Source organism: Dermacentor variabilis, chromosome 1 (assembly GCF_050947875.1).
Source record: "Dermacentor variabilis isolate Ectoservices chromosome 1, ASM5094787v1, whole genome shotgun sequence".
NCBI lineage: Eukaryota > Metazoa > Arthropoda > Arachnida > Ixodida > Ixodidae > Dermacentor > Dermacentor variabilis.
The window spans coordinates 49,969,638-49,984,005 of NC_134568.1; the positions used below are offsets into that span (position 1 = coordinate 49,969,638).

Genomic DNA, 14,368 nt, shown 5'->3' on the forward strand with positions numbered 1-14,368 from the left:
ACGGCCGATCACAATACGACTGACACCTCGTGTAACTGGGCGAAGCCCATCCAAGAACCTTTCCGCGAAAATGCGCACGGGCGAGTGTCGAAATTGCACATGAAAATCGCCCTTCTTCAATGGACACTAAATGAAAATATTCGGCGGAGTCTGGTCTATAAATTTTGCGCCTAGAAGAATATCGTCATTTTCTATGTGCCAATATATGACCATGTTGCGCCAAAAAGGTCGCGTTGACGTTAATAACCCCACGTGACCGCCCTCATTGCCGCGCTGTGAATCGGCTAGTGCTGACGTGACATGAGGTACTAGAACCCGAAAATAGATGGCGCCGCTCCAATTTTACATTCTTGTCATTTTATGGCATACAAAAGTTATGTCCTCGCTACGAATGACGAATTCATCAGTACAGCAGCCCAACCTTTCAACGTCGCTCGACGTAATATTTTAATTTAGCGTCTCCTTAGACGCGAGCGCACAAGAACTCAGTCAGTCAATGCGATCAATGAAACGGCCGGTGTAATAAGCGTGCACGTCGCTTTGATCGCCAGAAATATAATCGGACAGCCGCAAAGCGTCACGGGAAACTGATCTGGTATGCACATTATCGCGGGTCTTACGGAGCAAATGCGGTGCCTCGATATCCTCCTCGCTCGCCGCTACGCGCGGAGCGGGGAAGGAGGTGGGCATTGAGGCACCCTCACCGCATTTGACTATCACAAGCCAGGCGGGAAAGCTTCAGTTAATTTGAAGCCAGGAAGTACGCAGCTTCTAAGGGAACATCTCACACGGCCTCTGCTCATCAACAACGCAAAGCTCTATTTCAAGCAAGAGCTGTCCAAGACGAGAACGTGGCGGCGGGCATTGCCTGCTCTGCCTAGCTTTCTGACGCCGCGCGCAAGAGTTTGCGGCACAGCCGGCTTTGTGCAGCCTTTATGCAGGCCGATTCCGCAGCACCGTCTCCCACATTCACGCGGGAAACTTCCGCCTGCGAAGGGCCACACGGCGGCCGGCACCACGCGGCTTGGCGATGCGAGCGCGCTGCGCTGACCATGACGAGGAAGCAGAAACTCTTACACGAGCAGATTATGCAGCGAGCGGTTAGTATAGAGCTGGGCTGCACCCTCCCCCACCTCTCTCTCTCTGTTCGCTCTTCTCGAAATTTGCCGAGGACGATACGCGCGTAGCCTGAGGCCCTTGTCGCCAGCCGCTTGCCTATATAATAGGAGGTGCTCGTATCATTCATCCATCGATTTATCGGTACAACTCCAAAATGTGACATTGTCACGATGGCACAGGCAGTGACATAGATACAACTGAAACCAAACCCGTTAACACAGCGGCGAAAATATAGCACAACGGTGCAGGACCAAAGCTCAGTTTCTTTTATCGCAAAAGGACTTGCAGAGACACGCTTTTTTTTTTTCAAGATAAACTACATCCAAATCATTAAAATGCACACACCCGCCGATACATTTCAATTAAAGCATTATTTTCTTGGCAAATTGTCACTTTCTTCGCAAAGTTACCCGCAAAAATTGATGCTCTCCAAACACCCCATACATGAAAATTCGCGAGCTAGGAAACAAAAAAAAAAAAAAAGAAAGCAGCAGCCCGGATTACTGCTGGATGCGTGTTGTGTGGTCGGGCGTAAAGTCCCCTTCAAACAATCGCCAGTTTGCTCCACGTGCAATTAGATATGAGCGATTTCCCCACGTACCGTTACTGTCTTCTACTTCGCGACGGCTATCCACAATGTGTTTGTCGCATGGATATGACACAAAAGATCGTAAACGTTGGAATGATGCAGGACCGCATCGTACACAGATATTGCCGACAGACTTACAAAACTTTATGTCCACGCGTCACTGAGCCACCGTGTGTGCACTCCTCTGCCTCACATATATTTAAAGCGACGCCTTTATCCGAATAACATGGCAGCGATGCCTGCGCGGTTTGTCACGTCAAGAGCAGCTGCACAGACGAAAAAGAAACGGGAGCGAGCGAAAACACACACACACACACACACACACACACACACACACACACACACACACACACACACACACACACACACACACACACACAGAGCTGCGTTAACCGAATTGAGCAAAGGCGCCCTTTTGCTCCCACACTCAGTTGCTCCAATTTTCTTTTTTTCTTCCCCTACATCATACCAGGGCAGCCGCGCGCTGCGGCACCAGCGACGGTGCTGACCGCGGCGACCACAGTGGCCATACTGGCACTGCAGCAGTTCCGGCAGCGCGGGTTCCGGCCGCCAAAATGAGCGGGGCACCCGGTGGCGTGCAGACACAGCGGCGATGCTGAGCGAACCATTTCTTGCGCGCGGCCTCCGCCCACAAAGCGGGCCAGCGGGAAGGGTGCCCCCGCCGCCGCGGGCCGAGAGCAAAGGGTGCGTTGGCCCCGGCGGCCGTCGCACCCATGCAACACACTGCAGCCACGGAGGGCGGCCGCCCTGGCCAAACATGCCAACGCGTCAGCACTACTCACCAGTGCAGTTGTTGCGCAAACTCCTGGGAAAACATGCTATGCGTGTACTGGCCCGGTGAGGTGAGCGGGTACACGGATGGCCTCGGGATACCTGCGCAGAGCAGAGACGGGAAAGAGTCACGCACTGGCAACAGCAGCAGGGTCTCCTCGGGCCGCTACGGCCCGGGGCTGAAAACACCCCCCTTCCCCTCCCCCCTCAGACACACACACAGCCCATAGCACAGCCATCAACGGACCAGCGGCCTTCCGCCGGTGGCGTTATATGCACATTTAAAGAAGGCACCTTAACCAGCACAAACCTAAACGATGCGACGGGAAGCGCTAGGGGCGTAAATTCTGAAACTCGGAAAACATTTCATCTGTAATTACACACTCGCATACACCCAGTGTCCCAGCTGACGTTAAGCCCAAACCACACGTATACGCTTGCGGACGCGCGCAAGCTCGCGTTCACGCACCCACGCATGCGCAGACGGTGCGGCATGGCTCGTACGCGTCGAAACGCGGCGTGATCTCGGGGAACAGCTCCTCTCTGTTATCGCGCGCTTCGGTTGACTCGCGTCGGCGCGATTGGCTACGCATCTACGGCGCGAAACGTTCAACTCAGTGAAGCAGATTTATATTATGCAATAAAATGCTTCTTTCCTTTTTTTGCATTGATCTAACAGCTATAAAAATATTACAATTACGTTTATAGAAATTGAAGCATTTTGAAACACTGTCGATAACAAAAGTACGAAGCGGTGCCTGCCAAAGCGTGTGTGAGTGAGCCCAGTGAGCGCGCGCTGTCGCGCGTCTTTGTGGATGCAAACCACCATTAGTCGCGAGGCGCGGCAGGCGCGCGGACGCGAGCTTACGCGCGTTCGCAAGCGCACGTGTGGTCTCGGCTTTACACAAGATGTTGAACGAAAAACAAAGATTTAGAACACACGGTGCGTGAGAAAATTATAAAAACCTAGGGTGTTAAATCGTGAGCGTTCTGAAAACCGAACCACTGTAGTCTTAAAATCGTATCTTTCACCAGTTTTTCCCTTTTTTCTATCTTTTTTTTTCGCTGAACAACTCGTGTATATCAGCATCAGAGCCTTTCTCTACTCGCCGAGAACGCCTGACAGGCGCGCGCGCAGCTTCTCTGGAGCGATGTCTTACGAAAAGGATGGTGTAAGAATGTTTGACAATCACTAGAGTAAGCAGGCTCTGCCCCGCAAGCGGCTCTCACACAACGGAGCCTCGAGAAAGACTATAAGAGGCGAAACGGCTACTCGTCCAAAGCAATTTGACTCTGCAGAAGGAACGGGACAGAGAAATGTAGTACAGTATAGTTGACCGTAGTTGTTCAGGGATATGGATGCTAGACTGAAAGAACTTCAGCTCAGACTGTAACACGTGGATCAGTCTGCACTAGCAAATAAACAAACGGTGGAGAGCAAATGCCGTCGCGAGGACTCCACGGTCGGCCCCTTATTACTATTATTTCACGTTGCAAAGGTATACACATCTGCCTTACTAGTACAAGGGGCGCTGTATAGTGGAGGGATCCGCGCCTGTTTCGTTCACTCGCGATTAAACGTCGACTGATATCGCCACCAGAACAAGCCTTCGACTGAACCGCCCTTGCTGCTTCCATTGCCACAGTTTCCACGCACCACGAACTTTTTGAGACAGCCGCGCATAACAAAATCCTGTAACTCATAGAATTGCTGTGGCATAGTTCGTCCAACTGTTAAAACTATACTCCTCCCTATAACACTGCCTTTTTAAATAAATAAATAAATAAATAAATAAATAAATAAATAAATAAAATACCCGCTCTAGAAATTCTGCACTCGGTACACTTATAAAATTAGGGCAGGAATCGAATACACAACCTAGTTCTCAACCGTAACAGCGGCGGTGTGCAGGGAAGTGCAAGGTCACAGTTGCACAGGCGTGTGGTGAACGTCGAGCGGTATGGATGCAATCGCACCGTTCGTATGCTCTCCTTCTCGACGAATGACGAGACGCTCCGTCGCCACCACCACACGTGCTGGCGCGTGCTCAGATGCCCCCGCACGGGACAAACAGCGCGCGGCCAAAAATATTTACGCCCCGCGCCGGTGGAAACGAAAGCGGCGAGTGCGGATCCGAAAAGGCGTGCCGGAAGCTGCAGAGCCGGCGTGCGGGAAGAAGAGGGCCGTTTGCAAGGCCGCACCCGAGCGCGGGCCTGCAGCCAAGGCGTAAATATTTGCAGCTAGCCGGGCAAACCGTTCCCGGGCGCAGACCAACGCCCGCACGCCGCGGCAAAAACAAGCCGAGCGGCCTCTGAACTCCGCTGCGGCGAGACGCCAACCTTCGGACGAGAGACAAAAGCGGCACGAAATGTCGGGCATGCAGGTGGCAATGCACGGCGCGGTGTACGCTAGCACTCTGTAGTTCCTCGTCGACGAGGCATGACAACGTAACGAGTTTTCCCTCTAAATCCTGCATGAAAAGAATCGAACAGTGACTGCGTTAACGAGCGGGCCGGCGTTTCTTCCGCCATAATCAGGTCGGCAGCGGCGTTGATAAATCATCTGGCATTGCCGCCGGGGAGTGTCCGACGCATCTTGTTGACAAAAAAAAGAAAGAAAAAAAAAGAAAAAAAGAAGAATGGTGTTTAACGTCCCGAAGCTGCAAAGTGGGCACGTCGCATAGTGGAGGGCACCACAGCCGGCAATCGAACCGGCCACCTCTCGCTCAGCAGCAAGAACGGCACCACCAAGCCTCCGCGGCGGGTCCCTTCTTGTTGGGACACCTATGACGCAAACGTGTTTACGCTAAGCTGGTCGCCCTAAAAAGTGGCAAAAAAAATATGGCTGAAAGACGTGTCGGGTGCCACGGTGAGAGGCCTTCGACAGAAACAGTCGAGCGATGTTTAAGGTTGAGCACACACAAGAGTCGCGTGAGTAACGGACGTGTATTTGGCAAATTCCGAATGATAACGAATTAAAAAAAAATGGTCGGCAGTAATAAGAATCGAGTACTTACATTTAACAGAACGTGACAATGATTATATTGGTGCACCCCATAGCTATACGCCTCTCGCCGGAAATAACTAGGGAACAAGTCCACGCAATCGTGAAACGTTGTGGAGTTTGATCAACGTAGAAAAGTATAGGTGTAAAGTGCGAGTGAAGCGCAGAAACTTTGTATACAGAAGACCTCGTTACCCAAGCTGTGCTGCACTTTATAGCCAGCGGAGAGTTACAGCCGCTGTTATTTATCGGCTCCAATTTAGCGGATGTTGGCTGCAGGCTAATTTGTAGCCTTGCTGGACATGGATGGATGGATGGACGCATAGCATCCATCCATCCCCTTTGGAACGGGGTGGTGGGTTGCGCCACCAAGCTCTTGTTATTATATTGCCTAATGTCCTACCTACCTTAACAAAACAAAAAAACACGATGAATTCCCATAACCAAATTTTCTGAACCCTTATGGTGAACTTTGTTTTTGCACGCCTCCGCGTTCTTTGTCATTTCCCTACTTTTTTTCCACCAAGCTTCCAATCGCCGCTTGCTAATCTCTAATGCGGACATGTTTACCTTACCGCCCTCGCTGAACTCAAGGGCTTCAAGGAGGCCAGAGATGCCTAAATCGACCGCTGAGCAGATATCGTCACATTCTAATAAAACATGCTCCATCATTTCCCTAGCTTTACCACAGCAAGCACATGCCTTCTTACTTCTGATATCTCGCTTTATAGGTGCGTGCTCTAAGGCATCCTGATCTCGCTTCGAAAAGTAATGAGCTTCCCTTTGAGTTATCACAAATTGTTTCTTTCCTTATTTCATTTTTGCCTCTTAAGTAGTTACTCATAGCAGGTTTCTTTTCCATTGCCGCCACCTATGGGATTACCTCAGCCTCTCTGGCCTTGCGCTCTATGTTCTTTGTTGGCATGTTGGCCACCAGACAGCTCGCATACTTGCTGGAAAGCTTCCTAGTTCTTTTCCTCCACTGTGAATCAATGTTTTTCCTGTACAAATACCTTAAAATTCTCCCAGCCCATTTACTTTCTTCCATATTCCTCAGTCGCTCTTCATAATCAATTTTACTGCGAGCATCTCTCACTTCAAAGCATGTCCAGCCCATATCACCCTACACAGCTTCATTTGTAGTCTTCCCGTGAGCGCCCAATGCGAGGCGTCCCACTGACTTTGGTTGCCATCGAGTCCTGCTTGTACCCCTGATTTCAAGCAAACAACCGTATTTGCAAATGTAAGTCCTGAGCTTCCCTTTGAGTTATCATAAATTGTTTCTTTCCTGATTTCGTTTTTTCCTCTCAAGTAGTTACCCATGGCAGGTTTCTTTTCCATTGCCACCACCCGTGAGATTATTTCAGCCTCTGACTTTCCGCTTGACGCTCATTCTTGCTGTGTTGCCCACCCTACAGGCCGCATACTTGCTGGTAAGCTTTCTAATTCTTTTCCTCCACTGTGAATCAATGTTTTTCCCGTACAGATACCTCAACACTCTCCCAGCCCATTTACTTTCTTCCCATATTCCTCATAATTAATTTTACTGTGAGCTACCCTCACTCTAAAACTAGTCCAGCCCATATCACCCTGCACAGCTTCATTTGTAGTCTTCCCGTGAGCGCCCAGAGGCGTCCAACTGACCTTTGGTTCACATCGAGTCCTGATTGTACCCCTGATTTAAAGCAAACAACCACATTTCCAAAAGTAAGTCCTGGAACCGTTACACCTTTCCACATACCCCGGAGCACTTCGTACCTATTGTATCCCCATAGCGCTCTGTGTTTCATTATGGCTGCATTTCTCTTACCCTGTGTTGTTATTGTTTTTTTCCTGTGTTTCCAGATATCTGTCGCCTTCGCTTATCCATATACTAAGGTATTTATATTCTTTTAACCGATGTATTTCCTGGCCCTGAACTGACGCCGTTTGTTGACTGTTTCCACTGAATACCATAACACCTGATTTTCTAACGCTAAATTTCAGACCAAAATTCTCACCTTCCTGTCCACAGATATTAATCAGACATTGAATATCACTTTGCTTATTAGCTAGCAACACAATGTCGTCCGCCTAAAACAAACCTGGAGGCTGCTGCTCTACCACTGTACCCGCCTGGTTGTATAAGAGATTAAACCCGATATTACTTTCCTCTAGCGCCCTTTCCACCCTCACCATGTACATAATAAACAGCAGTGGGGATAAAGGGCACCCCTGCCTTAGTCCCTTGTTGATGTCAACTTTCTGCTCGCTCCTCATCCCTTCCCATTCAGAGCAAACGGTATTTTCTGGGTAAATCTCTCTGAAAAGATGTAGACAATCGTCGCCTAAGCCTTCCCTTTCCAGAATATCCAGAACAACGGTCTCCTTTCTGCTCTACATATTTCAATAGACTGAGTAAGGTCAAACAAGTTATCATTAACCTATCCTGAAGTTCCCGCAAAATGCCATTATTGCCAGCAATTGCTGCACTCTAGCGCCACCTTTCGGCACAGTGCAAGAAACTTAACATTTATAGATAAGTACGTCATTCAGTGCGTCCTCATTCAAAGCGCCTCGCGAGAGAACGTCCACAGCGATGCGGAGCAGAACACAAGCCGCAGCTCGTGAGCCACCCAGCGCCCGATGCAGCGCCAACTCTCCGTCCACACACACCCGACACAACGCCCCGAAATGAGATTGCTAAAAGTTAACAACCATAATATAAGTACACATCATCAAAAACTTGAGCCGGGGCTGGAAGACCTCCCGCTTGCATGTCCCGTATATTCGCGGACGACTCGACGCTGATGTGCTTCAAATAATTAGGCGTTGTAGTGAGTCTATAGGACGCTAGCAGAAATAATGTTCAACATCTCCTTAGGTTTTACACGTCACACGCAAGGGCGACGCGGCACATTCGATTTTGCTGAGCCATGTATAGGAGTACGCGCCGACTCCATGCGGAACTGATAGAGCAGAGCGGTCTATCAGGCCTGCTCAGTTCCTTTGTCACACAGAGCTGGTGAAGTAATGACCATAAAAACTAAAAATAACTGACGATGGCTTGTTTCAGATGATGTCGAGTGTCTGTACAAGTGCCTCAAGGAGTGCAGTGACGATTTATACTCGCGGGTGAGTCAGATCAATTTACCAAATCAACTCCGGCCTCGGTTCTGGCGACTGACTCCTTGAGCGGCACATCCAGCGCACACAGATAATTTCCCGGCATCAAAGCAACACGTTATGTGCTACTAGCGACGACAGCTTCGACGAATAGCCGTTCGTACAATAAAGTTGGACTCTCGTCAAACTCGGGCGTGCACGTTCCGTATAGCTCTCCGTCGCTTGCTTTAAAATCCGCTTAAAAGCCACTTCCGGCTAGATTCCGGCTGGACGCCCCACCATCGATTGTATAGTGCAGCGAATACCCACGAGCAACAAACGTGAATAAAGAAGCGCAGTCAATCCAGCTGCCGACGATCGCGAGGCAGCAAACGGCAGGGATGCAGAATCCGCCAACGCAGCAGAGCACATTACATACTCTGGTCGGTGGCCTCTAGAAACACGGGCTGCCAGGTCTGCCGGTTTTCCCCAGCGTCGCCCCTTCGTCGACAGGGCGGCGTGCCCAAGCTTGGCGCCGCGCGAGGGTAGCCGGCATACACAGATCTGTCATTGGCATCGGCAATTGCCCAGTGCGGCCTTCCGGGCACACACGGCGACCAGCGCCGCGACATAGCGGCGCGGCCCGGCCATCGCAGATATATAAACGACGTTAATGCGCTTATCAGAAACAGCACCGGAGCCTCGCTTCTCAATCGCAAGACCGCGCGCGCGAAAGACCGTTACGCTGCGACCGCGCTCGCTCCCTCGCGCTTGGGCGAGCCGCCGTCGCGGCCAGCGAGGACCGCTATCTTCCGAGTCCACGCGGCAGCCCCTATCGGTGCACGGCGTCTCCGTGTGCATGCGCTCGCCGTACGGGCCGCGTCCGTCGTTATCGAGCCGCGAGTTTGACTAATGCCTCCTCCCATCTCCCTTCGGTGTTGGCCGCACCAGCTCTCGGGACGTTCCGTTCTTTTTTTCCCCTGCGCGCGTTGCTGCGAGCGAACGACAAGGCGCCGCGGTGCAGACGTGCACGGCGCCGTCGGGCGGACCCCGAAAGCGCTTCACGAACGCCCAAACAAGAAAGTCCTGCGATAGGAACACCCGGCAGCATCAGGGGCGAGCCGACACGCGGAAAGGCTGAGCCAAAGCGCGGAAGACACATCCAACAAGCACTGCCGAAAGCATTTTCCATTTCTGCCGAAAGAACGAACGGAATAAGCTTCTGTCGAAGCGACAGTGGCAGCGGCGCCCAGTTTGCCGACTCTTTATTCGTTTGCGTTTCGAGTCTGGAAATTATTTTGCAGTCGCCAAGGAGACCAACCAATATGTCAACAACAAAAGGCGCGCTTGGCAGTCGTTCCACGTATCTTCGCTTTGGCGTGAGGACCTAACACGGCTGGGCGCAATTTTATATACACGTCGCACTTCGTCGTCGCGCAGCGAGCCGTGCAACGAAACGCTCCGCAACGTGGCACCACTGAAACGCGCAGCCATGCGGTCTCCAAAGCGAAAACGCGCCGCAAGACGACGGGCGGAAGAGGGACGCGTCAGTGCCCAATGCGGTTAGCGCGCGCCAACAAGGCGCCAAGGATACCCGGCGCAGCGCGCCAGCCGAGAACGGGATCGGATCAGCGGCGGGAGAAATCAGATTGCGCCCCGAGCTTACGCGACAGCGGCGAGCAGGGCGCCGGTCGTTTTGCCCCGCATTCGGGCCAAAGTTTCTCGGGTGTTCCCGAGCCTTCGTCGATACGATAACAGGGCCCGACCGAAAGGCGTTTCGCGAATGCCGTTAGAGGCGCCGGGCGCCGACTACGTGCGCGCGGGAGGGAGGACGGCTTTTGGGCGCCCCTAACGACGTTTTCCCGTTTGCGCCGGCAGAGCCGAAATAAGACGCCCGATCTCCTTCGATCCCGTCTCTACTTGGCCTCTTCCTCTCTTCGCGTTCTTTTCTTCCCCATCGAAGAGTTGGAAAATTACCTCGCCTCGAGCAGCGCGCGCTCGCGGCGGGGAAATTGCATTTCGGGCCCCGCAGCGAAACAAGAACCGAAGCTCTCGGCTCGAGCGAGCACCACCACTACGCGATGCATCACCCCTTTTTTTTTCTTTCCCTAACGCTGTAATCTGCCACAGCGACGAGCGCGCCACCGCCGTCATGGCCCCGGGGGTCACGCTATCCCATCTCCGTTCCTGCTGTGTGTGTGTGTGTGTGTGTGTGTGTGTGTGTGTGTGTGTGTGTGTGTGTGTGTGTGTGTGTGTGTGTGTGTGTGTGTGTGTGTGTGTGTGTGTGTGTGTGTGTGTGTGTGTGTGTGTGTGTGTGTGTGTGTGTGTCACTCTACGGACCCTCCGGCGACCTCGTGCTCGCGGTCGGCAGCAGCCAAGCTGCGTTGCGCTCCCAACGAAAGCCGCTGTCGGCCCTCGACAGAATCCTGAAAACGAGACCCGAAAGACCGCTTTCTTTTTTTTTGGGGGGGGGGGGGGGAGCGCGCCCAACCCCTTCCGTACTTTCAGCGTCAGCGTTTACATACGATATTCGTAACGTGCTGCTGCGAAGCTGGAGTCTTGTGGACCATGCTTATACTAGCACTGTCCCATGAGCCCACTCAAATACCGCAGCCGGAAGTACACGCTGCTACGTATAGGGACTGACAAACACGCGTACAACCGCTTTGTCACACGCGTAAACTTCTTACTGTCGCTCACCCGCCAGAGCTCCAAAGCGCTGGCTGTAAGCAACATTAGCCCCAATACGCGGCTTGGTCAGTTCCGGTCAGAGGCGCTTTGGCCCATATAAGAATCTTATCAGTGAAACTTCCACAATACGGCAAGAATCGGAAATCACCTTATTATACAAATTATAGCCCCGATAGACATTAACTGTGGTGACCTTTGCACGTCATTTCAATCACTGCTTTCTGTGTATGTCGGCTCCTTGTGATATACATTGCTGCGTTTGTGTCCTGAATGAACTATTTGGAATTTATCGCTCGTGTCGTCGTTCAGGCTTCTTGCTCTCTATTCGTCTCTTTAGGGGTAAATCAGCAAACTCTATACTCGTGGACAACTTTCTGTGGCTGTGAAGGGAAAGCTACGGGGGCGGAGCTTCTGCACATGTGTTACCCGGCTGAGTCGTCCGCCTGCGTTTGACAGTGCTTTTGGTTGCTCGGAACAGACGCTGAATCGACGCAACAAGAACAACAAATTATGGGTTTTACGTGTCAAAACTACGATTTCATTACGAGGCTAGCCGTAGCGAGGGACTCCAGAAAAATTTGGACCACCTGTGGTTCTTTAACGTGCACCTAAATCTAAGTACACGGGTGTTTTCGCATTTCGCCCCCATCGAAATACGACCACCGTGGCCGGTATTCGATCCCGCGACCTCGTGCTTAGCAGCCCAACAGCATAGCCACTAAACAACCACGGCCGCAGCTTCCACGTGCGACGGTTTCGCGTTTGCATAGACGCAGAAGGGGAAAAGCCGCAAAATAAGTGAACATTCAGTGGTGTGTTCTGTCTTATTTAATTGTTGCTATCAAGGTGTTTGTTTTTTCTTCCCCAGCCTAAACCAACGTGGATGAAAACGCGGGACTATTTTCGGAGGCGCTCTCACTTGTGCGCGCTTTGCCTCCGTAGTTTTCCCTTCATAGCCACAGAAAGTTGTTGCGCGAGTATAACTAATGTTGAATTCCAATGGCGGAGTCGGAGCAGCCGACGGACTCCGCGAGCGAGCACTCGACTCTGGCGTAGAGCAACGCCTCCAAATTCGCGAGTGGAACACAACCTGCGCCGCCGGAGCAAGGCGGAAGCGGAACTTCTATCTCCGAGTTACCCAAGATGCCTCGCGTGTTGTCATTTCCTTTCGCTGTTTGCTCCCAGCACCACCGCACCAGTCACTTGTCTCTTCAGCGCCGTTCACCTGTTGTTTAAAAAGTGCGGAATGGATATCTCGGCAAGCGTGCAGCAGCTTTTGCTTCCTCGCGAGTCGTGACCGGTGGCGCCTCCCAGCAGACAAACGTGGTAAAGGAAATACGTCACGCAGAGTTCCGGTCCACTCCGCCGATTTCGGCGGAGCATCTTTTTCTGCTCCACGGAGTGACTCCCGCTCTGAATCCACTCCGACTCTCTCATTGGAACACCTTACTCCCGCCCTCACTCTGTCATTGGAACAAACTTGCTCCGAAACGAGCAGAAAAACTTGCTCCGACTCCGCCATTGGAATTCAACATAAGAACTAGTTCTTTGGCAAGGGCCGAGCGTTCTGCCCGCAAGGCGAGCAAAAAGTCTATGCTGTAGGGGTTCATGCGTCGGTACACACTCACCCGTCTTGGGATCGATGTGGACCGGTGGGATGCCCATATGAGCGGGCGGTGGCTGCGAGAAGGGCTCGTTGTAGACCATGAAGTTGAGCGGCGATCCCGGGTGGGGCGAGGCCACCATCGGACCCTTGCTCGCCTGCAAAGAGAGCACGAGGCACGGTCAGTGGGTGCCACCAAGGCGTGTCGAAAGACAGAACCGTGTGCAAGTCGCGCACGATGGCAACACGGCGATGTCATGCGTTTCGATCGATCGGTGTCATTTCGGGCACACAGTTTCGCCGTCGAGACACTTAAGTCTGGCATCGGAGGGTCAAATGTACGACAGTCCTGGTACGATAGGGTTATATTATATATATATATATATATATATATATATATATATATATATATATATATATATATCCAAGTAGGCATCAGCAATTAAATATTCGCCGCCCCTCCACTACGCTTTTTTAATTCGCACGCAATCAGTTATGTCCTTCACACCTAATTCTCGATAAAAGTATAGGGCAGAACTCATTCGCGGCACAGCAAACAGTCCTAAGCCGTGCCGAAGGCCCGGTAGTGCCCGTAAATACCGTGGCATATCCACACCTAGTCGGGGACGCCCCCGCGCTGATATTGGGTTTCTCAATTATCTCTCTGCGCACGTATTATCCCCCTCCCTTAAAGGGCATTCATATATTGATGCAACAAAAGGGCGCCATAACGTCCCTAGCACGGTACCGAGATTCCCACTCGCAAAGCGTAGTCCCGCGGTGGAAACTTTCGCGAGCACCATTAATTTTTCATGCAACCGAGTAGAATCGTATGCTGTCGAGCCCGCAAATCCGTTGAACCCGGACAGCGTACGCGTAGAAAGTTTCTCCGAGTCGACGCTGGCCTTCGTCAATCGCTGTGTATACACAAACATGGCAATCGGCGCACAAGTATCGAAAACCCCCAGGGGAGGGGGGGGGGAGGGGTACACGCGCGCAGAGCAGGCTAACAACAGCTGCGAGACCGCAAGCGACGACCGCGCCCGCCGGAACAAACCGGTCGATCTCCGATTCACAAGTTAAACAGCGACAGCGTTCGGCTCCCGCTGGCCCTTGCGTTTACTCGGAGTGTAATGGGGAAGGCAGCGGCGGGCTTTCGGATCTGCCCGAAAGCGATGCGTAGTTCATTATTTCCCTCTCGGCTCTCACCATCCACGCAGCGCGCCCGAAACCGCGCCGGGAACTCTTTACGCACCCGGCTGCGCACGCACGATCGGTCGGTCGGTTCGAGACGCCTGCGGGGCACGATGCAAGCCCGCGAGATTGAGAGATTATCCGTTTATGACGCTGCGGTGAGGGGGAAAAAAAAATGTCGCTTTCGTAACAGGGACAGACTCGCTTTTTTGCCGTGTTTCCTCCTCATTCGATCTACTTTCGTTCCCGCTCAGTCCAATTTTCTAGCGAATAATAATAATAATAATAATAA

The 14,368-nt window shown here is 52.0% G+C and overlaps 1 protein-coding gene across 3 annotated transcripts in view; it reads right to left on the minus strand.

Moving 5' to 3' along the window:
* Positions 1 to 14,368, minus strand: part of pan (transcription factor pangolin) — a 248,732-nt gene that overhangs the window by 39,508 nt on the left and 194,856 nt on the right. For all 3 annotated transcript variants that reach the window (XM_075687113.1, XM_075687115.1, XM_075687112.1), the window contains 2 exons: positions 12,908 to 13,040; positions 2,512 to 2,602 (listed from right to left, as the gene is read on the minus strand). In XM_075687113.1, the coding sequence (XP_075543228.1) occupies positions 2,512 to 2,602; positions 12,908 to 13,040 (224 nt within the window). The remainder of the gene's footprint in view (positions 1 to 2,511; positions 2,603 to 12,907; positions 13,041 to 14,368) is intronic.